The sequence below is a fragment of the Scardinius erythrophthalmus genome, assembly GCF_964197995.2.
Source record: "Scardinius erythrophthalmus genome assembly, chromosome: 1".
NCBI lineage: Eukaryota > Metazoa > Chordata > Actinopteri > Cypriniformes > Leuciscidae > Scardinius > Scardinius erythrophthalmus.
This window is the reverse complement of record NC_138221.1, coordinates 47,633,861-47,660,813: the sequence shown is the minus strand read 5'-3', so window position 1 is coordinate 47,660,813 and position 26,953 is coordinate 47,633,861. Positions and strand designations below refer to the sequence as shown.

At 37.5% G+C, this 26,953-nt stretch overlaps 4 protein-coding genes across 6 annotated transcripts; 2 read left to right on the top strand and 2 right to left on the bottom strand.

The window, feature by feature from the left end:
• Positions 1 to 28: 28 nt before the first annotated feature.
• cUnh16orf89 (chromosome Un C16orf89 homolog) lies at positions 29 to 3,377 on the bottom strand. The gene is made up of 8 exons (XM_081371858.1): positions 3,260 to 3,377; positions 1,586 to 1,738; positions 1,353 to 1,503; positions 1,144 to 1,261; positions 660 to 822; positions 468 to 572; positions 296 to 373; positions 29 to 208 (listed from the first exon to the last, which is right to left on the bottom strand). The coding sequence occupies exons 1-8, from the start codon at positions 3,345 to 3,347 to the stop codon at positions 105 to 107; spliced, it is 960 nt and encodes a 319-aa protein (XP_081227984.1). The 5' UTR covers positions 3,348 to 3,377; the 3' UTR covers positions 29 to 104.
• A 1,001-nt stretch (positions 3,378 to 4,378) lies between these two features.
• alg1 (ALG1 chitobiosyldiphosphodolichol beta-mannosyltransferase) lies at positions 4,379 to 8,591 on the top strand. Of its 2 annotated transcripts, XR_014029737.1 has the most exons (14): positions 4,381 to 4,668; positions 4,863 to 4,940; positions 5,037 to 5,140; positions 5,225 to 5,373; positions 5,462 to 5,551; positions 5,670 to 5,780; positions 5,919 to 6,040; positions 6,134 to 6,172; positions 6,591 to 6,650; positions 6,730 to 6,840; positions 6,973 to 7,087; positions 7,174 to 7,249; positions 7,328 to 7,538; positions 8,292 to 8,591. XR_014029737.1 is itself a non-coding variant. In XM_081359929.1 (13 exons), exons 1-13 carry the CDS (start codon positions 4,395 to 4,397, stop codon positions 7,463 to 7,465), a joined length of 1,467 nt encoding a protein of 488 aa, XP_081216055.1. In that variant the 5' UTR covers positions 4,379 to 4,394; the 3' UTR covers positions 7,466 to 8,163. The 2 variants fall into 2 exon arrangements, 1 of the variants encoding a protein (XP_081216055.1); XM_081359929.1 differs by lacking the exon at positions 8,292 to 8,591 and having other exon boundaries at positions 4,379 to 4,668; positions 7,328 to 8,163.
• eef2kmt (eukaryotic elongation factor 2 lysine methyltransferase) lies at positions 7,545 to 10,690 on the bottom strand. 2 transcript variants are annotated; one of them, XM_081359940.1, is made up of 8 exons: positions 10,450 to 10,690; positions 10,284 to 10,346; positions 10,136 to 10,216; positions 9,935 to 10,036; positions 9,733 to 9,866; positions 8,255 to 8,502; positions 7,911 to 8,060; positions 7,545 to 7,802 (listed from the first exon to the last, which is right to left on the bottom strand). In XM_081359940.1, exons 1-8 carry the CDS (start codon positions 10,534 to 10,536, stop codon positions 7,702 to 7,704), a joined length of 966 nt encoding a protein of 321 aa, XP_081216066.1. In that variant the 5' UTR covers positions 10,537 to 10,690; the 3' UTR covers positions 7,545 to 7,701. The 2 variants fall into 2 exon arrangements, with proteins under 2 accessions (XP_081216066.1, XP_081216067.1); XM_081359941.1 differs by lacking the exon at positions 10,136 to 10,216 and having other exon boundaries at positions 7,661 to 7,802; positions 10,450 to 10,683.
• A 9-nt stretch (positions 10,691 to 10,699) lies between these two features.
• On the top strand, positions 10,700 to 16,169 carry LOC308687381 (beta-galactoside-binding lectin-like). Its single transcript, XM_081359914.1, has 4 exons — positions 10,700 to 12,450; positions 14,687 to 14,766; positions 14,847 to 15,018; positions 15,653 to 16,169. The coding sequence occupies exons 1-4, from the start codon at positions 12,445 to 12,447 to the stop codon at positions 15,797 to 15,799; spliced, it is 405 nt and encodes a 134-aa protein (XP_081216040.1). The 5' UTR covers positions 10,700 to 12,444; the 3' UTR covers positions 15,800 to 16,169.
• Positions 16,170 to 26,953: the final 10,784 nt, after the last annotated feature.

The window sequence follows — 26,953 nt, the reverse complement described above, 5'->3', positions numbered from 1 at the left end:
CACAGAGAAGTGATCCTAGAGGAAAGAATAAATACCAAATACATCTAAAGCCTGATAAAGAAGGAAATCGGGTTCTGGGACCATTATCTCATTAAGCATGGCCCTTAAATTAAGGGTCTCTTCGTTATGTCCTGTTCTGAAAGGTAATAGTTGAGGAAACCTCCTAATGTGCTCACTGCAACTCCTGTCATATGACTTGAGCAGCCATCTATGAAAAGAAACATGTACGAGTTAGTTTCAGACAGTACAACTGTGTCATGTTAACGAAGTAATTCTTCATTTTTAAAACTAACACCTGTCAGCGTTTTTTCCCTTCTTTTCACCCGTTTGTGGGGTGCATCCAGAAATTCCTCAAAGATCTGGGAGATGTCCTCTGAGGGGAAAAAACAATATCGCAATTGACAGTTTAAAAGGTCATTTAGGGATTAGGATATTTTTAAGTGTATATTTAACATGATTTAACTCACCTTCTTTGCCAAAACAACCCACTTCTTGGTCTTGCCATGTTAAAATAGACTGTAACCAGTCCAGTTTATAGAAGTCTGAGAATCCCTCTAAACCACATAAAAGAACTGTAAAAAAAAAAAAATGCATTAAGTGGATGTTATAAGAATTTTTCTCCATTCATTTATTCACTCTAGTCTATAGCATATACTAACTGTTTTCTATGAAGATGTCCTGCATTTGGCCAGTAAGACCATTCTTGAAAATGTCCTGGTTGCTTTTTATCATGTTGGTGCAGAAGATTCTCTTATAATGTTCCACAGTTATGTTGACACGAGACAATCTCAGGTCCCCCTTGAGCATTCTGGAGCACCCTTTCTGAGGACACAAGTGTCAGACTGAAGATACACAGATTTACTTCAAAGTACACCAGAAATGTGTTATACTTTCTCTGTTCTTAAAGGGATCGTTCACCCAAAAATGAGTATTTTATATGGAAGTAAATGGGGACCATTAAATGTTTGCTTACCAACATTCTTAAAAATATCTTCTTTTGTGTTCAACAGAAGAAAGAAACTCATACGGGTTTGGAACAACTTGAGGGTGAGAGTAAATATTTGTTTTTGGGTGAACTATGCCTTTAACAAAAGGTAAACAATCATTTGCTTATACTATAGTAAAGACTAATAGAGTGGTTACCATTGTTCCTATCATGAAGTACAGTAGCTGGTGGGACAAGGAATAGTGTGGACATCCAAACTGTGTCATTGTGTCTCTACAGGACTTGGTCACAATACATGGGGTTCCATTGTCTTTCCTTTCAATAAAATAACAGTTAGGCTACCTTTTATTGACTGATATTTATACCCTTTTGATTGTATTTTTATTCTATTCTACAATCGTCTTACCATGTTCCTAGAAGGAGAGTCATGCACTTGTCACTCAGGTGCTCATCATAGCACTCCATAGACCTCACTGAGGTATAAACCAGTGAGGGGTCTGTGGAGCCCCATTCTGCAGGCAGGGACCAAAAGGAGCTGTGCAAAATGGGCTCAAACTCTGCTCAGGAGAAACAGTTCAGGTTTTCTATGTCATTATTAAACTGGATTTTGAAAAAGGGTTTCTTTTCAAAGAGTGTTACCTTTGAAGTAATTGGGGTCTGTCTCCTGAAGAGAGTTGACGGCAGTAGAAAGGCTCTTGTTCAGTCTCTTCAGCATTGAAACTGCAGCTGCGCGCTGAGAGAGACTCAGAAAATCCGAATGCGGCCAAGTTCGTGTTGCCTCCTGCAGCTGCGCTGAATTATATAAGCAGACATACGATGCGGCTATGGTGAACCTCGATGGATTATTTACTTTAAAAAAAACATCAGATTATGGGGGGGGGGGGGGTGCATGCACTTCTCATTGCAACATTTTTTTTTTTGCTTTTATGCATGATACCAAATGCCCATAAATGTAGCCCCCATGTCTGTAAGGCATGCCAATAAACGACAAATCACGTAGGTATGCATTATACAGGTCACAGTGCTAGTTTTTAGCACCCCTAACACTGGCATTTTGCTCACATAGGTTCTAAACCTCATCAAGACATTCTTGAGGATGACAGGATAGACATACGTCCTATTTCAGAACTAATGGGGCTTAGAGGTAATACAATAGGTAAAACCAGCTAACAATTTTAGGTTATAAGAACGTTTCCATAATGTTCCCGTTAAGTTCTAAATTTCTCAATGTTCTGGGAACGTTCAAAGCGTCCAGTTTTTTAGACGTTGTATTAACGTTATTTCTTAGTTTTAAGAACGTTATTCAAAACGTTATTAGAACGTTCAATTCTCCTGTTATATAAACGTTGTATTAATGTTCTGGCTTGGTTATTCAAACGTTATTAGAACGTTCAATTCTTAGGTTATAAGAACGTTTCCATAACGTTCCCATTAAGTTATAAAAACGTTAATTCTGAATGTTCTAGGAACGTTCAAAACGTCCAGTTTTTTAGATGTTGTATTAACGTTATTTATTGGTTAAAAGAACGTTATTAAAAACGTTATTAGAACGTTCAATTATCTCGTTATATAAACGTTGTATTAACGTTACAGAAAGAACGTTTTTTTGATAACTTTTAGAGAACTTTCAGAGAACGTTAGCCAATGTTCTGAGAACGTTCCCTGTTAGCTGGGTTGAGCCCTCAATAAAGCACTGAACCCTAGAAAGGAGGTCAACATAAAACGTTGAGGTTCTAAAAATGACCTAAAAATTTACTTTATAAATCTGTAAACAACTCAGAACGTGCAGTAAATAGAAAGATTACAGAAACCGGAATAGATTTTACTAGGCTACATATCACAAATATAATCATGAAAAAAAACTTTAGTGTTTTGTTTAAAAAGTCATTAAGAAAAAAATATGGTTGGGCTATAACAGCGCAAGTGGCGGTGTGGCGCCAAAAGACAACATTGATTGCGCGAGGAGAACCTCAACAGACTCGAATTAGGCTGATAGACATTCCATTAAACATCGACAATCCTGAAACGAACTGGGCTCAGTTAATTTTACAACCGAGTCCAGTCAGTGTCAAGTAAATCGGTCCGTTTGCAATGTACAGAACAAAAATATCTGTCATGTAGCTTTTCAAGAGTCTTAAAATTAAAATTAAATTAAAATAAGACTCTTGAAAAGCTACATGACAGATGTTTTTGTTCTGTACATTGCAAACTTACAATAAAAAAGTTGAATTATTATGGCACTCAAACAAACGTGTTTTAAAACACAGCCTATAGGCTGTTTGAATAGATTCAAACTGTAACATAATGGTTTACCTTTAAGTATTATGTATCCAACAACACCGTCCAGGTTGATGTTTCTGCCCTGCATATCAAAGTATGTGATTCCCTTGGATAAACTCATAAGTATGTTATCAATCACATCCTGGTTTGATAAATCAATTGTAGACGAGAGAAAGATAAGTACAAGGAAAGGAAACCACATTTTAAGAGCTATATAGAATATTAAAAAACAAACGGGGCAAAACGTTAATGGACGAGAAGTCTATCCAGTAGCTTTTTTCCTTATTTAAAAGGCGAAGCTGTTTGGCAAAGCAAATCCATCACGTGACTCAGGTCCCCTGAAACCGCGGGGTGCCACATAGTTTGAATAATTGCTTTTGCTTAAAAATACTAATTTCTTTCTTTCTTTCTTTCTTTCTTTCTTTCTTTCTTTCTTTCTTTCTTTCTTTCTTTCTTTCTTTCTTTCTTTCTTTCTTTCTTTCTTTCTTTCTTTCTTTCTTTCTTTCTTTCTTTCTTTCTTTCTTTCTTTCTTTCTTTCTTTCTTTCTTTCTTTCTTTCTTTCTTTCTTTCTTTCTTTCTCAAGGTTCTCTGTTTGTATACATCATCTGTAAAAAGCATCTTTCTCCACTGACGATAACATCAAAAACATCTGGAATAATAATAGGCTAATAATAATATTTTCATGCCGCAATAATATTTTAGTAGTTTTTTATATTATCTGTTTTACCTGTGACCAGTTCTTTTTGTTTGAAATTTACATTTTTGTTAATGATTGGATTATGGAATTTATATGCAACACATTTTTTAGTGTTTCTAATATTTACTTTTTTATGTTGTAGACTACATATGTAAATAATGTCGCTCGTAAAGCACCGAAAGGTTTGCACTAGTTTCGTTATACAATGTGTGCAATGATAATAAAAGCATAGCCTACAGTGAATTATGACATTCAAAATTATTAAAAATAAAATGTTTATTAAATTAATTTGTTGTTAGGAACTGTATACTTTTAGCGATTATTAACATCAAAATCCCTTCAAAATGTACGAACGACATGACTGACATGCTGTTTAAGAATGTTAATGCAATTATAGGTGTATTCGCTGTGGTTCGTGTCTCTTTAAATTTCATGTCCTACTTTAAGCCACGTCATAATCAGGAAAACACAATGGCGGATGCCAATGCGGCAGTAGCTGTGGTGACAGTTTCATTGGTTGTTTTAGGACTTTTATCGGGGCTAAGCTTATCGTGGGCTCTTCTACCGGTCGCTGTAGTGGTGCTTATTTTTGTACTAGCCAGTGGATTGAGGGGACGAGATGAACTTGCACATTTGAACGTTTGCGTGTTGGTGCTGGGAGATATAGGGCGCAGTCCTCGCATGCAGTATCATGCGCTCTCTCTCAGCAGACATGGATACAGTGTCACCTTAATTGGCTTTCTTGGTATATACATTTTAACGCATGCACTTCTCATTGCATTTTTTTTTTTTTGCTTTTATGCATGATACCAAATGCCCATAAATGTAGCCCCCATGTCTGTAAGGCATGCTAATAAACGACAAATCACGTAGGTATGCATTATACAGGTCACAGTGCTAGTTTTTAGCACCCCTAACACTGGCATTTTGCTCACATAGGTTCTAAACCTCATCAAGACATTCTTGAGGATGACAGGATAGACATACTTCCTATTTCAGAACTAATGGGGCTTAGAGGTAATACAAACATATAATATAAAGCATATTTGCAAGCACAACAGACCATGGACAGTCGTTCTGATATAAAGAATGCAATCTTCATTTTCCTTTCAGTTGGCCCCAAAATTTTTAGGTATGTTTCAAAGGTGATACTCCAGTCTTTCCAGCTGTTCTATGTGTTGATGAAGATTGAGGACCAAGGCTATATCCTTATGCAGGTGTCTTGTCTATTTTAACAAGTAGTTTTGATATCTGATTATGTCTTAAAGTGAAATTTTAAGTCACATCTGTGCATTCCATAGAACCCTCCAGGACTGCCAGCTATAGCAGTGGCATGGGTGGCCAGTCGTTTCAGGGGAAACCAGTTCATCATAGACTGGCACAACTATGGATACTCCATAATGGCTCTTACTCATGGGGAGAATCATCTAATTGTTAAGGTGGCAAAATGGTAAGTAACACATGAAAAATATCTCTTAAAGACACTATTTTAAGTGGTGTTTGGAAAATGTCTGAACTGTGCTTTGTGTTGTTGGTAGGTATGAGAAACTCTTTGGATGTTTCTCGGATCATAACTTATGTGTCACTAACGCAATGAGGGAAGATCTTCGGAAGAACTGGAATATTGAGTATGTTTAATGTAATATTTTTATTATTTTTTATTAAATCAAATAATATTAATAGTAATAATAATAAAACTTTAATTTATTTACAAGACAAGCCAGTTTATTAATCTTGCAATTGTAGGGCAACCACATTATATGACAAGCCACCCGCGATATTCAGAGAAACCCCTCTGAAACTTCAACATGAGCTGTTTGTCAGAATGAGCAGTGTTTATTCACCATTTAGGCCTAGGTAAGTATTTTCATGTTGAGCCATTTGCTCTTATTCCATTAAATCGCACAAATAGTAGTTAACACCAGTCAGCTCTGTTCCTATTTAGGTTTTGTCATTTTATTAGTGCTTTACATATTCCTCTTTATAACTTCTTAGTTCTGATGTCACTAAGGAGCACATGGAACTGACAGCCTTCACAGAGCGAAACACTCATACAGGTGCTGTGACGCGCTCTGCTGGACGACCTGCTCTGCTTATCAGCAGCACCAGCTGGACGGGTCAGTGCCGTCTACGCTGAGCTATAGGGATGTTGTCCTTTGTTTCGCTTATTTGAAATGTCATAACTCTTCATTATTTATGTTCTCTAACAGAGGATGAAGACTTCTCAATTCTTTTACAAGCCCTTCAAGGTTATTATTATTATTTTTATCTCTCCATATACACTACTGTTCAAAAGTTTGAAGTTAGTAAAAAGTTTGAAACAAATTAGTATGTTTATTCAGCAAATCAATTTTGTTCTTTTGAATTTTCTATTAATCAAAGAACCTAAAAAAGTGTATTATAGTTTCCTCAACAACAACAAAGAATTAAGCAGCACTGTTTTCAACATTAATAAGAAAAAGCAAAACAGGATCACGTTACACTGATACAACTTTGTCATCACAATTACATTTTAAATATATATTAAAATAGAAAACTTATTTTAAATTCTAATATAAATAATATTTTACAATATTAGCGTTTTTATTATATATTCATCTTTTCAATATTTTAAAACCTATTAGACTATGTAATCTCCAACATCTGATTTATTTCCATCTCCAATAGAGTACGAGAAGTTTGTTGAGGAAGAGGACAAACTTCCATCATTGGTCTGCGTGATTACAGGTACACAACACTGAGTCTAATATGAATAAATGTTCAGCCTGTGTTTGTATGTTTCAAACACTTTGATTTGTCAATACAGGTAAAGGTCCTCAAAAGGAGTATTACAAGAAGCTGATTGACTCTAAAGAATTTCAACATGTCAAGATTTGCACTCCATGGCTGGAAGCAGAGGATTATCCAGTTTTACTTGGTACGCGGAACTCATCATCAACCATTTAAACTTCATAGGCCAGGTTTTCACATTTTGCTGACCCCTGGTTGTTTTGGCTTAAAATACATGCATTTACATGAGCTTGCTGTTCTCTGATGTTTTTCGGCACAGGTTCTGCTGATCTTGGGGTCTGCTTGCACAAATCCTCCAGTGGTCTTGACCTTCCGATGAAAGTGGTTGACATGTTTGGATGTTGTCTGCCAGTCTGTGCCATACACTTTCAGTGGTAAGATTGTGAGATTCGTTATGCTAACATATGTTAGGTGTCATGCAGGGAACAATTACATCTGCTCATTATCTGTATCTTGTTAGCTTGCATGAGTTGGTGAAACACGAGGAGAATGGGCTCATTTTCAAAGACTCCAATGAGCTGTCTCAACAGTTAAAGGCAAGACATTTAAGATCAAGACTTTTGTCTTTTGACAATTGTGATAAATGCTCACGGCTAATTCTGGTATCTTTGTAGCTTCTGTTTTCAGACTTCCCTGGTGATCAGGGGAAACTGGGCATCTTCAGGAAGAATCTAAGGGAAAGTGGGCAGCAGCGCTGGAATGAGAATTGGGACCAAAACGTCCTTCCGCTTATTAAAGAGCACTGCGACTGACCATCTAGGTGATGGGCTCATGTAGCATCCTCTCAAATCCTTTGACTCCCATTCTATGGAAAGTTACTGTCAGGTATTTGCACAGGGTACATATTTTTTAAGCTAACTGTCCCCACAACGGGACAATCAGGATTGCAGTAGTGCTACTGGGAAAGACTTGAATATGAGATTAAAAAGCACACTTTCCTTGTAAATAATATGTAAATAAACACTTTATTACAAAGAGATCGTTTTTGTCATACATATATTTTGATCATTTCTATAGTGGAGGCTCGGTTGTATGGAAATACTTGAGCGACAGAATCTTTCATGATGACATGTCTCAGTCCAGCCCTTTCTGTAAATAAATGAAATGTTTCATTTATTATGAAGAATCAGGAATAATGAAAATGTTTTAAACCAATAGTGTAATGGAATAGAAAAGTATTAATAGTATGAAACCTACCCAATTCTTCCTTGAAACAGTCATATGTCTGTGGGTTACGTACAGTAGATGCAATGTAAACATCAGGATGGTTTTCTTGAACTTTGCAGTTTAGAAGCCTGCTCAACAGCTTCACCAAACAAGCAATTATGTCAGGATCGTACACCACATCTGGTTCAAACAAACAGAGCAATGTTACTGAAGACTTCTCAGGCAATATATGTTATTCAGAGGCCCTCTAATCATTAAATTAGAATAAATCACATTTGAAAGTATAATGTGTGTAATCTTGAAAGTGTTTCATTTGTGAATTGAAATATTCACATTTTATGTGTGTAATATACAAAACACATGTTTTGTGTCACCTGCAGCAATGATGGTGTTGGCCTGTATTCTTTGCAGCTGTTCATCAGACACATTTTCCCAGTGCAGTTCCTCCACGCTCACTGATGCACTGTTGCTGTCAGAGTTAGTTAAGCAGTTTGTGATATTGTCCTTCAGCCTCTGAAGCACAGTTTGATGGCAGTCGCTGAAGATGTATTTGGTTAGGCTGGATGATCGACATACTACAATGCCCGTAAGTCCAATTCCACTGCCCAGCTCTAGCACTGTCCTGCATGTACAGCCAAAATGTAAATGTATGGCAGCATAAATGTAATAATTTAAACAATTAACAAAATAAAGTCACTTCACTTTATTCAGACCTCAATTAGTAGCTTGTCACTCTGTTCTTGTTTCTCATACGCTACTGTTCAAAAGTTTGGGGTCGGTAAGTTTTTTTTTTAAATGTTTTTGAAAGAAATCTTATGCTCGCCAAGGATTACTTATTACAAATTAAAATAGCATTTTATTCTATTTTAAAGTAATTTAATTTATTCCTGTAACGCCAAAGCTAAATTTTCAGCATCATTACTCCAGTCTTCAGTGTCACATGATAATTCAGAAATCATTCTAATATGCTGATTTGATTTCTTACTATCAATGTTGAACACACTTTGTGCTGCCTATTTTTTTTTTTTTTTTTGTAGAAACCATGATACATTTCTTTAAAGATTCTTTGAATATAATCTTCAAAAGAACAGCATTCATTGGGAATAAATTTTGTAGCAATGTAAATGTCAGTGAGTCACCTTTGATCAATTTATAATTTATTCTTTCATAGTAGTTATTTAAATATTTTTTTCCTTGTTTACCTAATTGATGTACTTTTTGTATTGCTTTGGGGTATAACAAAGTAGATGTATGAAAATAAGTTTTTTTTTCTTCTTCTTCCCACTCCTTTTCGAATATGCAATGGACAATGACAATGGTTAAAAAGTCTTTGGCTGTAACTATTGTTAATTATATATATATATAAATATATATATATTTTTTTTTACTTCTTTTTTTATTGTGTTATTCTAATTATTTTGATTTGTCTACTTGATTTCATTTTCTTGTCGGATGTTTTTTTTTTTTTTTGCATAAAAAAATAAAAAGAAAAAAAATTAATGTATCCATTCTGAAAAAAAAAAAAAAACCTTTCTGACCCCAACCTTTGAACAGTAGTGTATATATAATTAAATACAATTTTAAATTACTAATTATATTATCAATTTAAGTGCCTTTTTTTTTTTTTACTTGATTAATGACCGAGCAATAGTATTTCTAATCAATTGTATTACACATTTCTTCCCCCCCCTCAAAACTCTAAAATATCACATAAACATTAAATGGCGGTAATCCCAGATTTTCAGTGTTGTCTCAGATTTTTGGATATATATCCACTGTATAACATAAAATGATATAATATAAAGAAACAACAAATGTAATCAACCAGAGAGCTGTGAAGTGTCAGACTTGCTTGCTTTTGAAGATGTGTGTATTTTCCAGAGCCCATTCAGCCAGGTACAGGGCGGCCTCCCAGGTAACCAGACCTGTGGTGCCCTGAGCGATGAGGGCCACGTTCTCTGCTAGACTAACCGCATCTCCTGTTGGCTTTTGAGATCGAACACTTTATTGTAACTGTTATAAGGAATAAGGTCCAGTTCTATGATCTAACTTACCAGAAAGTAGGTTTTGTAGCATACATCCTCCTCCTGAGCACACATGAGCTTGCCAAGCGCTTCATACAGTTCATCCAGAGGTTCAGCAGCTATCATTTCATGCTACAAAAATAATTCTTCAAATTAAACAAGCAGTATCTCAAAATCAGTAGAAAAAGTGTAAAACATGTTTTATAAGTTATGTAAAGAAACAAAGCCAACCCTTTTTATCAATTCTGTTAGGAAGCGTCTTCTGTATTTTAAAGAGGGGGGATTCTTGAGACAAATGGGATGCAAACATGTCTGCAAAAAAAGTTACTTTAATTGTATTAATAGACTCATTCGTTCACTTTCACAGTAGCTTCTTTACCTTCTGAAGAATGTCCATTATGATGCCTGAAGTTTCTGAAGTTGTAAGTTCTTTGTCTAAAGACTACAAAAACATATTGTGTTAATCATGGAACAAATGAAGACATAAAAAATCAATCGTAAGTAATGTTTAATACACTGATGTTGCAAGTCAATGTGCTACTTACATCCCATGGAAATGTATTTAAAAGACCCATAGCGAAGAAGTTCACTTGAAAGGAATGTATGACGTCTTTTCTAGTTTTGTGGCCCATTCCTTCCTCTTATATAGCTAATCTCTTTAAAACACCCAAATATGCTTGCTACTGATATTACTAGAGTATGCGGAAGACGCATGTACGATTCCATGGTGAATTTCTTCGTGTGTGCGAGTCCAGAAATGTTGTGGTTCGAGCGCCACCGTCGGTCGGGTTGGTTGTGCAGCAGCATCATATGACCACTGTGCCTCGCCCACGTGAATCTCAGCAAGTAGTTTTCTGTTATTTTCTAAAAGTGTTTCATAAATGTAAGCCTATTAATGTTGAACCATTAATTCGAAAGTGTTCTACATCTGGCATGATGATGATGATTAAGATGGGCATGCAATTATCTGAGGCTGCTGCTGCTGCCAAAACATTTTATTGCTTGTGCATAATTGTATAATACGTTCTAAATATATTCTCTGACTGACCAGATGACGAAACCGAAATCCTGAGATCAGATAGGCTATTATTTTTCATTTTCTCCGTTGTTCAGTCTTTTTTTACCCTAGTTAATCAGTGTTTTCGATTGGGGGAAAAGGGCATTTATAAGCCACTGTTTAAAACTCAATAAAACTGTCAAATTGACTGTGTAAAACTGACATGGTTTCTTTCAAATTGCATTAGGGCTGCACGATTTGGGGGGAATGTCATATTTCATGCGTCAACTTGCTTCTCAAGGAAAATGCACACACAGATTAGTGATAATGCTGAAATGCGTAGTTCTCCATCTATTCGTGTATCACACGTGTCTGTATATTCACAGGCAGCGCGCTCTTTTTTGTCTTTTCGCGATGCTGCTAATAATTGCAATAATAACAATAATTGCGTAAACAGCCCTAAAAAAAAAAAAAAAAAGTGGATAAATAGTCGCCAGACCTTAATTAGGTTTACTATTAGATTATTTTCTTATGTATTCATATTTAATACGCCAAATGTGAATTTGTCAAATGTCTGTGTGTGTACGCTACAAACACAATTTCCCTACGGGAATAAATAAATACTGAACAAGAACTAAATTGTTTATTTCATATAAAATCGCAGCATTTTGCGTCATCGCGTAGGCTTGACATCGCGATTGCGATATGATCGTGCAGCACTAAATTGCATTTGGGGGTCTCGATCACTTCTCCAAAGCATTTCCTCATTTTGCGGTCAGTCTATCTTGTGACACTTAAGTCACATCCTGGAGCCTTGATCTTTGTTTTTGTTTTGTTTTTGCTGTTATGGCTTACTTTCAAAACAAACCTGCTGCCAATATGCTGAAATTCTTGGTTGTACAGTTTAGATTAATAAGCAAATGACACAGTCATGTGAAAATGCTAGTCAGTTTCGCAAAGCAGCGCAAATGGTCAGTGCCACACCCTTATGTCATCAGCTCCAAAATACTGGGTATTCCAGCACTCACACCACAAATACATCACCTATGATACCAGCTCATCAATTGTCTTATGTGATCAATATATTTTACAACGTGTGACATTTTTCAATCTCTTCATAAGCCTGTCAATTGTAGCCTATTACGTGTTTAATCGCCTTGGAAACTGAAGCCAATTATTTTAATAAAGCTTTAATTAGTAGATTAGTTATGGGCTACAAGCGTATAATTACATTAATTATGATCTGCTCGCAACGTACACCAGCATTCATTGTGGTTAAAGTCGCTTGTTTTAATTAGTTACATGTATTTATAGCGTATTACCAGGGTATGCCTAGAAATAGACTGCATAAAGTAACTCCGCATGCCTCTTTTGCGATTGGTCGAGGTAGAGCAGACAAAGAATTGCAATTGGGCAGAATAAAGATCGGTCATCTGAAGATCTGAACACTCCTAGTTCGCAGTGGTCATAAGAAGCCCTCCACACAGCGAAACTTTCTCCCAGACTTCATATCACTTCATTGTGGGTCGCAAAGGAAGTCAAAATGGACGTGAGTAATCTTAGAACGCATCGTCGCTTCATTATTCCTATTTATATTGGCCTATTTTGTCAAATTGACTGTATTTGTTTGTAGGCAAGAGAGCATGTCAGAATGCATGCTCCATATTATAAGTTGCATCAAATTATACAGTACTTATGAACATATGTAGCCTACTTGTAGCAGCTGATATGTATAGGCTATTGGTGTTTGTTGTTTGTATGGTGCATAGTGTGTGAAGCGCCCTCACGTGCATTGTTAATGGGTGTGAACTACTCACATCTTAAATGCTCATATGTATTGATGGTTCCATCATAAGATCCATTTCTATCATAATGTTGTACTGGTAAGTGACATTACGTTTATATTTCATAAATAATAGGAAATGCAATTCATAAAATCTGACTTACCTTAGTTGAATTAATAGTTCATTTAAAAACGAAAATTCTGTCATCGTTTACTCACCCTCAAGTTTTTTCAAACCTGTATGAGTTTCTTTCTTCTGCTGAACACAAAGGAAGATATTTTGAAGAATGTGGGTAACCAGACAGTTGATGTACCACAATGACTTCCATAGTAGGGAAAAAAATACCATGGAAGTCAATGGGGTACATCAACTATCTAGTTACCCACATTCAAAATATCTTCCTTTGTGTTCAGCAGAAGAAAGAAATTCATACAGATTTTTTATTTATTTTTTATTTATTTAGTCATTGAATTTAGCTTTATATGTGAGCCTTTTCATTGAGCAATGCAGCCATAATCAAATAATGGAAATAGAATTATGCTAATTTTAGGACAGAGGTTAGCTTCATAGCCTTAGGCTATTGGGTTTGCAATGTAGTTTGTAACTCTTCTGCATTTTAGGGTAATTCATCATACCTTAACATGTTCAATCCTCTGGCATTTCTACAGATGAAGCAAGACTGGCCAATTCAAGCCCAACTATGGTCTGAAACCATACAGACGCAGGGACATTGAAAAGGAGACCCTTTAGCTCACTTTCACTCTTAGCTCAGAGAAATTAGTGTGACTCAGCCATGCAGTGCTAAGACTGAACTTCACCAGCCAGCTTCCCTTTTGCAGTTAAAGTAAGCAGTTTAGAAAGCTGAGAAAGAAAGAGTGAGCCATATCGCACTGCTCTTAGAGTGTCGTTCTGCAGCAGCTTCTGTCTGAGAGCTGGTTTACAGTTACTAATGTGGAAAGAATTCACCTCTGATACACATCTATCTTTTCACATTCTCAGTCTAAGTACCATTTTCCCTTCTTTTCCTCCTCCTATCTCTCTTTTGACCATCTTTCCTCTCCACTATTCAGCCAGCTACAGCTATAAAAATCTACTTTCCTTGGCAGCTGTTAATCACAATAGAGCCCTTGTATAATTCAGCTTGTGATTTTGCAGCTGCTGACCCAACATGGCTTCTCAACTTACACCAGATCTGCACAGAGATGGCATGGCCATTAGTTTTCAAAGATTGAATGATTAAAGTCGTCATGGAACGGAAGTTGCAATAGTCTTTTCTTCCCTATTGTGATGTATATCCAAGTGAAACGGCTTCTTGAACAAGAACAAATGTAGGGGGTTGATTTTGTCCATCGGAAATTGATTGGATCATTGTGGTTTGCTATTACTGGATGTCATGTGAGTGACAGGTTGATCCCGCCTTCACGCCAGTAAACACGTCTTCAGAGAAGAGATGTCACTGCAAGAGGGAGGGCAAGTTATTTTGATTGAAGATTACGAAGGCACATGAATTTTATAGAAATAATGTTGTGCACAGATAAATCATTCATAATGAATACTGCAATATTCCATAAAAGAAGTAAGAATTGACCCTTTTAATTTCAGGGTGACTTTAAGATACAGCTCTTCTTGTATCCATCTTGTAGAACAGAGGTTTTCCAATAGAGCAAACATGCCACATCTGCAGTTTTTTGAAAGTTCAAGTCTGGCTCTTTGCCATTTACCATTGGGCCAGGATTTTCCTTTCAATGCATTGGAAAAATTGACAGCATTGCTTTTGTGAGGATGATTCTGTGCACTCCATCATTACAGCTGCAGTCTCTCTTTGGTCTCTAGGGAAAACCAGGCACAGTGCCCAGCTGTACAACTCAAATTTAAGTGGATACACATGTTCTGCTATTCATACTAATAGTGTATATCCCAAATAAAACAGTCGGTGAGATATACAAAAATCAAATTACTCTTAGAATAAAGAGTAACATGAGCTCTCACTCTGTCTAACAGGGTGTGCTTGTGCAGAATATGTCCTTCAAGGTGGGACAGACTTTGACAATTACAGGAGTCCCCAAGGCCGATTCTACAAAGTAAGCCACCGCAAAGTAACTTTTCGAATTTAGGATGTTAACAGCAACAGGAGTTATGTCTTTCATTTGCTCTTTTGCAGTTTTGCCATTAACATTGGTCACAGTGCCGAGGACATCGCTCTACACATAAACCCTCGTTTTGATGCCCATGGTGACCAGCGCACTATAGTGTGCAATTCATTCCAGGGCGGCAGCTGGTGCGAGGAGCTAAGGGAGAGCAACTTTCCATTTAATCAGAATGAGGATTTCCAGGCAAGACACAAGACTTTCATATATCTTAATGAAACTGCTGTTTGAGTATAAACATAAAGAAAATGATAATAAAATGGGCTGTGGATGAAATGTAATGGCCCCTTAAATTGTGCGACCTATGCTTTGTTCAATTTTCAACTTTCTTTAGTAGTGTGTACTGTTTCTGTTTGAGCATGGAAAAGGTCTGCAAAGTTACAAAGCTCAAAATGACTCCCTGAAACGGCTCAATTGTAGTCTTGAGTTTTCTTCTGGGAACAAACACGTCACAATATTCCTCATTTACATAATTCCTGATTGAAGGGTGGCCTGGTTGAAACTCACTTGTTGTGTGTTCAAACTCACCATTATGGTAAGGATCGTGACATTTCCATAACACACTTGAAGCGGTTGACCAATCAGATCACATTGGGCTTTCAGAGAAAGGGCGCTTCATAGAGACAGGAACTAAACAGAACAATACTGACAGACTGGGAAGAGAGATGCTGCAACAATTTCAACATGATTTGGTTTTTGGGCTCTACTAGAATAGGTTTTCAAACTTAAATGTTCAAAAAACATGAACAAGGGCTTTTGTAAAAGAGCATAATAGGTCCTCTTTAACAAGCATACTCTCTTGTTTCTTTTCTTCCTTTAGATAAAAATCACATTCACCAATGAGGATTTCCTGGTGACTTTTTCTGATGGTTCTCAAATGCACTTCCCTAACCGTCAGGGTGCTGAGAAGTACAAGTACATGTACTTTGAAGGCGAAGCCAGGATCCATGGGATTGAGATCAAGTAGATTAATCAAAATAAAAAGAAGGCTCACTGTTGTATCCTGAATGCTAAATGATTCTTTGCCTTATTTTGTCACTTATCCAGCTCTGTTATTCTGTTAGTCTCTCAATCACAATCTTATTTTTTCTATGCCAAATCAGCATTCTAATTTTGCTGTGGCACTGTCTGTCTTAACCACTAGAGGGAGCGCAACTACAATAAATTGCCATGAGCTTTAGAGTTAGGCCTACTTGTAAACCATTATGAGAGATTATCAACTGCTTTTATATGATACAGTATCATGTTCTTAAATCTGGTTTGTAACTAAAACAAATTCACAATCTATAGCTGTTGGCAGATATGAATAAAAATAATATCCTGTTTTCACCAATAAACTACGCCTCTTGGTCTTTTTGTCTGTTTAACGTGTTCAAGCAGAAATTCATTTTCTTCATGTTGTTGTGTTTAAGTTTAGTTCTGCTAAAAAACAGATGGAAAAGCTTGAGAATGAATCAAAAGCTTTAATTCCATCAGGTGCTTATCATACAAACAGAAATAGGAAGTCCCACTGCCAGTTTAAAATAGGTCATTCATGACATGAATTAAATATTCAGTCCATGAGAAACTAAACAGCACAATTCAAGGGTTTTGTGAAGTTGGCTTTTTTTTTCTGTGGTTAGAAACAACAGAATCATGGCATAAATTATTATCTTAAAAAGTCTTCTGTTTAGTCATACTTATATCAAACTATTTATGGGGAATTAGTAAAAAAGACAAACTGTTGCTTATGTGAAGTGTTTATAAATATATATTTCAATGGTAGTGATTAAGTATTGGTTGAAAATGTACCATTACTTAGGCTACAGTTAGTGAAGTTAGTGAGTGCAATGTAATGTAAATGAGTATCATTATAACTTCCAATATGTTTTTCATAGAAGTTCAAATGTTTTTTCCACCTGTATATCAATGATTTCCATAAGATTCAATTGTTTTTGTTTTAATCATATGCCAAGAAATTAACTTTGGCTTTGTTCTGGCTTGTGAAAGTAAAGAAAACCTGAACTACTGCAAAGGAGAGAAAACTATCAATCGATCCATTCAATGGCAATGACATTGTATACTTACTATCTCTTCAAAACGAAGAAGCAATGACCTGCATATTTCCTGTGCTGCTAAAGAAATCTTTTAAAATATATACACTTCAGATCGCAACACCTCTTGGCTTTGGGAGATGAATAGCCTTCACAGAATCTCTTATGTAAATCGGCCTCAAATTCAGTCTTGGCCAAGGGTAAACTGTTCAGTACCTTGATTTTAACCTTTGAAGTGTCAACTGGTATTTTTTCCCACTTGCATTTTAGACTGCATGAAACACACTGTAGGAAAGCTAAAGTATATCACAGTTATAGAAGTGTAGTTATAGTCAATAAAATAAACACATGTACCACTATTACAAGAATGTACATTATGTATTCAGTGCCCCAATTATACAACTTGTGTCTTTTTTTAATTATAATGCACCAATTGTAAAAAAATTAAAGTTGACCTAACTACAAAAAAATAATCTACCCATCACATTCAATTTATGTTAATTCAACTAATTCACTCCAGTTAACAATTCTTGTCTTTGTTTTGCATTTAGTAACACAAGGGGCTACAATCATCGGTCTTTCATCTTTAAAACTAACATGATATGAACATTATTTGCCTCTTAAAACTAGGGGACAACATTTAACCCTGATAAATATATTGAACACAAAAGTTGCAGTGATATAAACATGGTGATGATCAACATGTTAATTCAGTAAAAATATGAACTCTGAACCATATGAAAGCGACAACAGCAGCAGCATAATGAAGCCAGTAAATGCAAAGCAATTATTATGTTAAAATAATGGTTACAACATCATTTTTTTTCAAGCTGAAATGCATGCTGGGTACTGACACAACAAGGCCAATAAGGTCAACAAAACAACTTTTGTTATTAAAGTAGGCCTATTCTTGTTTAGTTTACTCTGATGAACTGACTCGATCATCACTGCTTTTTTTTCTCACATTTGTTAGAAGAACATTTTGCAAGTTGGAATTTTTTTTTTTTACAGTGCAGGAGAACATTAAAGAGCAGCAACAAAAACGTTCACATGTAACAAATATGAGGGAAAAACATACACAGCCTTTCAATTTAAATAAATGAAAATAAAATAAATTATAGGCCTAATTTAAAAAGCATGGTATTAATAAACTAATCAATTAAGGTGGGCAAATGAGAGGCGAAAAAACACTGGGCGACTGCCAATTGCTGCAAGATAACGACTGTGACGTCAACTTGTAAAAAAAAAAGCTGTTTCCCCATAATTTTGCGCGCGAACATGACACGAAACTTGACCCTTTATAGAAATACGCGCACGTTAGTACAATTCAAATATAAACAGTAACGGCTCTGGCTGAAGTTATAGGACAACAATCTTACTAAAGAAAGAGAATGTTAATGAAAGGAAATATGAATACGATGGATGTTCATTGGCAGCTAAAAAATGGAGAGAAGCAGTGGTGTTTCAGTGGTAAGAATTGTTCTAATTAATATAGCTTAGTCTAGTTGTTTTCATATGAAAGACATTAAACTAACTTTATTTTGACACTGGAAAACAGATGTAACTTTAAGCAATAAGGTACGAGATGATCGTGTATCGTGCAACCCCTTCAGCCGTGACTATTCTCGATACAGCACTAAGCCTCGAGTACCAAAGTGCTTTTATAAAACGGTTATCACAAAATACAAATATTAAAGCCAACAAATGTAAATGCTACTTTCATGAAGTAAAATCACTAAAAGTCTTCCTTCCGCTGGAAAAAATAGTCCCTGACCCTGAACAGCATAAGTTATATTATTACGTCATTAGATGGCAGCCAAGACTGTCTTTATGAGCGAGTCATTAGAAGACTCTTATATTGAAAGGACTAAAACTTGTTTTGAAGACGGAGAAAGACGCTTTGACTAGCGCTGTGTGTGTAAAAAAAAACCCAGCCACCCTAGCGCTGTGTCAGGGCACGGGAAAACACATGTTAAAAAGACAAGATATCGCAGTGGACATTCAAACCGTATTTTTTTATTATGAACATAGGACTGACCTGAAAGAAAATGCTGTCTATAAATGCAGGTAACACACTCACTCTCTCACACTACTCTACTACTCAACATAAATACAGAGTAGCTCTAAGCCTCAATGAACAATATCAATGAGAACAAATGTTTACGTTGCTTCACCAAACGGTATGCACAGAACCGTTGGGTGAAGCTGTCATATCTGTTTTTATCGTGAATAAAACACAGCTATTGACCAATCAGAATTAAGAACTGGAACTGTTAACCGTTTTATAAAATGGGTTAATTTAATTATGACTAATTCTGGCTGTTAATGTTAATATAGTACCGTACGTTAAGTAGCAAGCTGTTTTGGGTTATTTTAGTTTCATGTATATGATCTGCAAATATTCAGACTTCAGATATTATGGTATGTTCTTGTGCTTTTTGTTCAATTTCAAATCATTACAGTTTGTATCACTATACATTGTTTTTGTTTTTAGTATAGATGAACCATGACAGAAGATTTCTCTGCTGTTTTACGTATTCATCAACAGAGCTAAGTGCACAGCTTCAGCATCAGCTACCTGACAGGTATTGAGCAATAGTAAGCTATGATATAACCCTGGCTGGTAAGTGATTTCTGTTCTTGCTGGAATAACATGATCATGTTGATAGGAAATGCTATGATTAACTTGTGCCTGTCACAGTGTCACATATTCATACTCGTACTTTGTCATACTCATACTTTTTCATACTACACATTATATATTATATACTATACTCGTACTATATATGCCAGCAGCCATATCACCCTGTAGCCCAAGACTGGTTACCCACTGAAGCTAAGCAGGGTTGAGCCTGGTTAGTATCTGGATGGTAGCCTGGATGCCAGCCGAACTTAGCCCCGCCCACAAATTTTTTAGGTCGGGAAGTTCGGTCTGGACTCGTTCCGTTGAGGAGCTATTATGCCCGAACAAAAATTGTTCGGACCAATCAAATTGTCAGGGCGGGCTTTATACGATGATGGACAGATGAGCAACGGTAACGTAATCATCCACGTCATCAACGAGCGCTTGGGTTGAATTCAAATGACTGCCGCTGAAGAATTGAGATTTCACGAGTTCACGTTTACAAATAAGTCAGAATAAATGCATATTTGGCGTGCTGTCCGAGGAGAGGCTTCGGGCTCGGTATTCGGCCCGAACCCAAAGTACTCCCCCATTTTCCTGGCTGTGGAAGAACAAGCCAAGAGTGAGTGGAGGGATGCTGAAAACTGTCAAGGAATGTTAGGTGAGTTGACAGAGTGAATAAATATATGTTTCCTCTCATGCTGATAGTGTAGACCGTAGACGGTTGATTGGATTGATTATTTGAATGTGCTCCTCCTGAACTTTGTTTATAAAACCTCATGTGTAGATTCCGCCATCGCGTCTGTTATAGAAGATATCGACAGCGCATTAATTTTAAAAGAGGAACAGAGAACCGCGATTGGAAACATGAATGAAAAACATACGTCACTTACTCCGTTGCTCTGATTGGTTGTAGGTCTATCCAATTGAGTGCAGAGGCATTTTTTTTCCTGGTTCGGTTGAAACACGCCCCATAATGAAAGCTCAATGGAGCAGTATCAGACTCACATTCTGACTAGAATCTGAGTATGATGACGTCAGGCTACCTGGATGGGAGACCTCCTGGGAAAACTAGGTTGCTGCTGGAAGAGGTGTTATTGAGGCCAGCAGGGGGTACTCAACCTGTGGTCTGTATGGGTCCCAATGCCCCAGTATAGTGACAGGGACACTATACTGAATGTCCACTGTGATATCTTGTCTTTTTAACAGTATAGTGAAGTGCCTTCCTAATCATCCCCATACTGATTGGCTTGCTTCACTCTGTCTCCTCTCCGCCAATAAGCTGGTGTGTTTCTGGGCGTCCTGGTGCACTATTACCCCTTTTCCACCAAGGCAGTGCTGGTGCCGGTTCGGAGCCGGTGCCTACTCGTGAACCAGTTCTTTGTGTTTCGACAGCCGAAGAACCGGTTCTTGGCCAAGAAAATTGGTTCCAAAGCGGCACCAACTCTTTGCTGGACTAGAACCGTTCTTTTACCACGTCATGCTTTTGTCGGGGGCTGGGCGCGGGGTTATTGTCGAACTTCTTTTTGAACGTAACCTCCGTCTATAGTAATCCAGACAAGCAGCACATATGTGTTCTAAACGTCTTCTTCTGACCCCAATATAGGATCGCAAAGCCAGGAGAAACATTTGCAGAAATACGATGTAGTCCGCCATTGTAATTGTTATGCTTGAAGTTGGCGCAAGCGTTTCTAGGAAAGGCAAGACGTAGCCTATGGCAACGTACACAGTGACGTAACGACGTCGTTCGCTGGGCTCTCTAGTCAGTGGAAAAACAAACAGGTTCTGAGAAGGTTCGCAAGTTGAACCAACTTTGAACAAGCACCAGTTCCGAACCAGTTCTTTTTTGGTGGAAAAGGGGTATATGACTGCTGTCCATCATCCAGGTGGATGCTGCACATTGGTGGTGGTTGAGGAGATTCCGCCCTTCTATGTAGAGCACTTTGAGTGCCAAGAAAAGCTCTGTATAAATGTAACAAATTATTAATTATTATAATTATTTTAGTGATTTCACTCACTTTCTCTGCCTCTCTGGATTTTTGCACCATAGGAAACTTAAAACATTTATTAATTTGCAAACTGTCCATGTAAAGCAGAAGAAAGAGTCATTTTATTTGAATATCTGACCCTATGTTTATAATAATGTCAGAGTCAGACAAAGTTTTTTTAAGGATTTTTTCAGGAATGTGCATTTCTCTCCAAAAAGAATAGCTAACATTTCTGCTTCAGAAAAGTATTCATTCTGTTACAGTTTCATAATAGCAAATTCACAAATACTGGGACTCCCCTGTCTCTGTTTTTGTATTTCCTTTGATCACTTTGTTCTACTGGATGTTAATTCATTGCCATGGAATGTCTTCTGTCATTGACTGGATGCAATTCAGGGGTCTGGTTTCCATGGAGAGCTGACATTCTGAGTGTTGAAAGTGGACATGCATAATCGGGAAGGACGGTCTGTCCTGGGCATGTGCGCAGAGATGTGCAGTGGTTATTAGCATGTTTTAACGTTCACTGAGGTCAGACGGTGGCATTTACCCTAAATCATCGTCTGCAATGCCAGCCACAGCAGTACAGGCATGGGGCAAGACAAGAGATTAGCTGTCTGAATGTGTTATCACATAAATGAAATAATACTCACTCTTGTGAAAGAGATACTGTGATGTGTGACGCTTGAAGAAAGTCTTTGTTGTGGAACTAAATAATTTTTTATATAGTTATTTTTTAAGTCTAAGCAATGGAGTGTATGTCATTCTAAAATGAACTATATAATTTTGACCAGTTGATCAAAGCATACAGTATCTCACGAAAGTGAGTATACACCTCACATTTCAGCAAACATTTTAGTATATCTTCTCAAGGGAAAATACTATAGAAATTAAACTTGAATATATTTTAGAGTAGTCAATGTGCTGCTTGTATAGCAGTATATATTTACTGTCCCCTGAAAATAACTCAACATACAGCCATTATTGTCAAAATTGCTGGCAAGAAAAGTGAGTACACCCTAAGTGATAATAGCTGTATGTCGTTTAACCATGCAAAGCCACATGTCCTGTTCATCATGTTCATGTTTTTGTCTGCTTGATGTGTATCTTGTATAAGAGCATTTAAAATTTGAGCTTTGACTACAATTCTCTCATACTGAACACTGGATGTTCAACATGGCACCTCATGGCAAAGAACTTTCTAAGAATTTGATAATTAGAATTGTTGCTTTCCACAACGTTGACCTAGGCTATAAGAAGATTGGTAACACCCTGAAACCGAGTTACAGTGCAGGCCAGGGTCATACAGAGGTTTTCCAAGACGGGCTTTGCAAGGGTCAATCAAAGAAGATGAGTCCTCGTGCTGTGCATCAGGTTCAGAAGCTGGCTTAAAAAAACAGACGCATGAGTGCTGCCAGCATTGCTTTAGAGGTTGCAGAAGCGGAAGGTCAGCTTGTCAGTGCTCAGACCATACGCCACACACTGCAGCAAGTCGGTTTGCATGGCCGTCGTCCCAGAAGGAAGCCTCTTCTGAAGCATGAATTACTGGAACCATGTCCTGTGGTCTGATGAGACTAAGATAAACTTGTTTGGCTCAGATGGTGTCCAGCATGTGTGGCGATGCCCTGGTTTGGAGAACCAAGAGAATAGTGCCTTGCCTACAGTCGAGTATGGCGGTGGTAGCATCATGGTCTGGGTCTGCATGAGTGCTGCTGCTGGTACTGGGGAGCTGCGCTTCATTGAGGGAAACATGGATTCCAACATGTACTGTGACATTCTGAAGCAGAACATGAAGCCCTCCCTTCAGAAACTGGGCTGAATGACATGATAACGATCCCAAACACACCGCCAAGATGACAACTGCCTTGCTGAGGAAGCTGAAGGTGATGGAGTGGCCAAGTATGTCTCCAGACCTGAACCCTATTGAGCACCTGTGGGGCGTCCTCAAGCGGAAAGTGGAGAGGCACCATGTGTCTAACATCCATCAACTCCGTGATGTCATTATGGAGGAGTGGAAGAGGATCCCAGGAACAACCTGTGCAGCTCTGGTGAACTCCATGCCCAGGAGGATTAAGGCAGTGCTAGATAACAATGGTGCTCACACAAAATATTGACACTTTGGACACAGTTTTGACATGTTCACTTGTACTCAATTTTGTTGCCAGCTATTTTGACAATAATGGCTGTATGTTGAGTTATTTTCAGGGGACAGTAAATATATACTGCTATACAAGCAGCACATTGACTACTCTAAAATATATCCTAGTTTCATTTCTATAGTATTTTCCCTTGAGATGATATACTAAAATGTTTGCTGAAATGTGAGGGGTGCACTCACTTTTGTGAGATACTGTATATACTGTAAGATTATACTAATTATTATAATTAAGGAGCAGAAAATCAAGTTAATGGGGCAATCAGTGCGACAATTTCTTCATTTTACGCTCTCTTAACTACTATGATGAATCAGATTGCAGCCAGCTTGAGGAATGGGCTGGCCTTAGTACTTAGAATTTATTTTAGTTTATTTATTGCTGAAGTGATACAAATTCTCTCACATGACACATCCCATAAAAAGAGGAATTTTCTATCCTCACCAGTTCCTTTTGTCCATTGCCTATGCTGTTGATGTTAATTGTGAAAATAAAAAATTCTACCTCTTGACATAAAATACAGTTTCGAAAAACCACTAGATGCCACTAGGAAACCAAGAACAAGTTACAATATTTGCATCAATGGTCTTTGCATAGTTCTTTTCCTTTTGGCCATTTGTATATGGTATGACTTTGTTTTTTCTTTTCATTCCTATTCTCAGGCTGTACCTTTTGTGCAGTGTCTTAGGCCTTAGTTGGGGTAGATGTCATATTGAATTTGATTCAGCTGAAAATGAGGCTGTGAGGGATGAGGCTTTAAAGGTCCTAGATTACTTGTAATTTTCATAACTGTTTTATGGAATTTTTCTACTGAAATATTTTAGAAAACTGTTTAATTTTTGATATGTTGACAGTACAATCCATTGAGCACACTGCACTTCTATCCCTCCTTACTGCCTCATTTCATTCCTGTAAAAAATTAATATGGTTATACCCTTTACAAAAGTCTATGATCTGATCTGTACAATTGCGTTCTCTTTTATCTGTCTCGTGTCTCATCATCACTGTGGTTTCTGTCTATGTCCATTTTTTTGTAAATTTGGAGTGCTGTCAGTACAGAGAACAACGACAAAAATCGGTGTTGCCTACACCGTGTTATCCTGTTTTTAAAATTGCACCCTGTTGACTTCAATGGGGCAAGTTTTAAACCTGCTTTTAGCCTCTTAACATCCTTGATGTGTCATTACAAGTGCACAGCTAATGTGAGTGATTCCTTCGGGGTGAACACGGGTTAATCTGACTACAGTAGATGTGAAAGATATGAATAAAAATGATGTTAATTCAGCCAGCGCACATACCTGTATTTTCTTCCTGTTTTAGGTCGAAGCCCACAGTAGTCGATTGTCGAGTTCACGCGCATAGGTTTAGTTACCTATGATCACGCGCGTGAACTCGACAATCGACTACTGTGGACTTCGACCTAAAACAGGAAGAAAATACAGGTATGTGCGCTGGCTGAATTAACATCATTTTTATTCATATCTTTCACATCTACTGTAGTCAGATTAACCCGTGTTCACCCCGAAGGAATCACTCACATTAGCTGTGCACTTGTAATGACACATCAAGGATGTTAAGAGGCTAAAAGCATGTTTAAAACTTGCCCCATTGAAGTCAACAGGGTGCAAATTTTAAAAAGAAAATAACACGGTGTAGGCAACACAGATTTTTGTCGTTGTTCTCTGTATTGACAGCACTCCAAATTTACAAAAAAATTAGCTCAATGTTAAAATTGACCGGAGTTCTCCTTTAACAAATATCAAATCATTTGACTCGCTCAAAAATCATTTGTCTGCCTCTTTCTTTTTCTCTCCCACAGTCACGCAAAAAGACTGCATATGCATTATCCATTTAAACGGATGGAGTGACAATGTCAGAGTCCTGACAGGAAAAATAAATATAATAAGTAACCAGTGCAGATAAATGTGTTTAGTGGCAGTGAGAGAGTAAGGCGATAATGGGACCCATCCGTTACGTCGGTGCATGGGTGTGGGGTTGAGTCTAAGTGAGACGGATGACTGTGTGTTCATACCCCACTGAAGCTCGGGAGGTCTAAGTCCTACACAGACCCACTCAGCCAAGTCTATCGGAGAGGAGTGTGCCTTTTATCAAGAAGAGGTGTGTGTTTAAAGGGTTAGTTCACCCCAAAATGAAAATTCTGTCATCAATTACTCACCCTCATGTTGGCCCGAAGTCAAACTTATAAAACTTTGTTCACTATTGTTCATCATTTAGATATTTTTAATGAAATGTGATAAATTTCTGTCCCTCCATTACAAGTCTATTTACTCAGACTCTGATGCTTCAAAACGTTCATAAATCGATTGCAAAAGAAATCCATATGAATCAAGTCTTCTGAAGAGACGCGATCACCTTGCTATATGATTTAATTTAGTTTAACTTAATTTAGGCTTTTACTCTCATAAACATTGATCAGCAAACATACATGGCGCACTCATATATGTTAAACAGAAGCTCAAGCATGCAGTTTTGTTTTGTAAATGAACGAGAGCCTTATGGCTTTGGAATGACACGAGTGTTATTTTAAGCAGTAGTCTGACTCTGAGGACATCCACATGCCTGTCGTGTTACAGTATATAGAGCGGGAGTGCCTTGTTGCCCTTGGCTTTGATCAAAAGCCTGTAATTGACTCATTTATTCAGTGCAAAGCTGGAAGGCAGAGAGAAGCTAGTCCATGACCTGCCATGGTGGTTGTAGCCGCTGGACTCAGGCTGCAGTGGTGGGATGGAGAGAGGATTTTTTTCCTGGGTGGTGCTGCCTAAGGCTCCTAGCTTGATGTGCTGCTTTGCTGGCTGATAAGAAGAGCTGTTTGTTTCAGCGATACGGGGTGTTCTGTCCATAGTAATTAAGAGCTGCTGGCCTTTCTGGTTCTCTCTTCTCTCTTCGTGTTATCATCAACCTTTTTGTATGCTCTTAAATCTCTTTACTATTCCACCTTTTCTGGATCAAGCTTTCTTTTTTTCAATGCCTTTTTTTTTCTCGGTTCCATCCTCCTTCCTCTCTGCATCTCCCTATTGCAGTCTGTCTTTCACGTCCCGCTGCACTTGACTCGGCCTCATCAGATCTTGTCACTAGACCTCGGTGGCTGTAATTTACTGCAGTATCACCAATGTACTGTAGAGCCCTATTCGAACGGGACTAGTTTAACATGGAGAGGTGGGGTAAAGTAATAATTACCAGAGCTTCTCGTGATTTTAGTCCCGTCCAAATGTGCCATCTCCGTAATCATTACGGACAATGTCAGTAAAGATTGCGGCGACTTTTAAAAGGTCTGGAAAAATTACCTCAGGTGATACTAATCCCGTG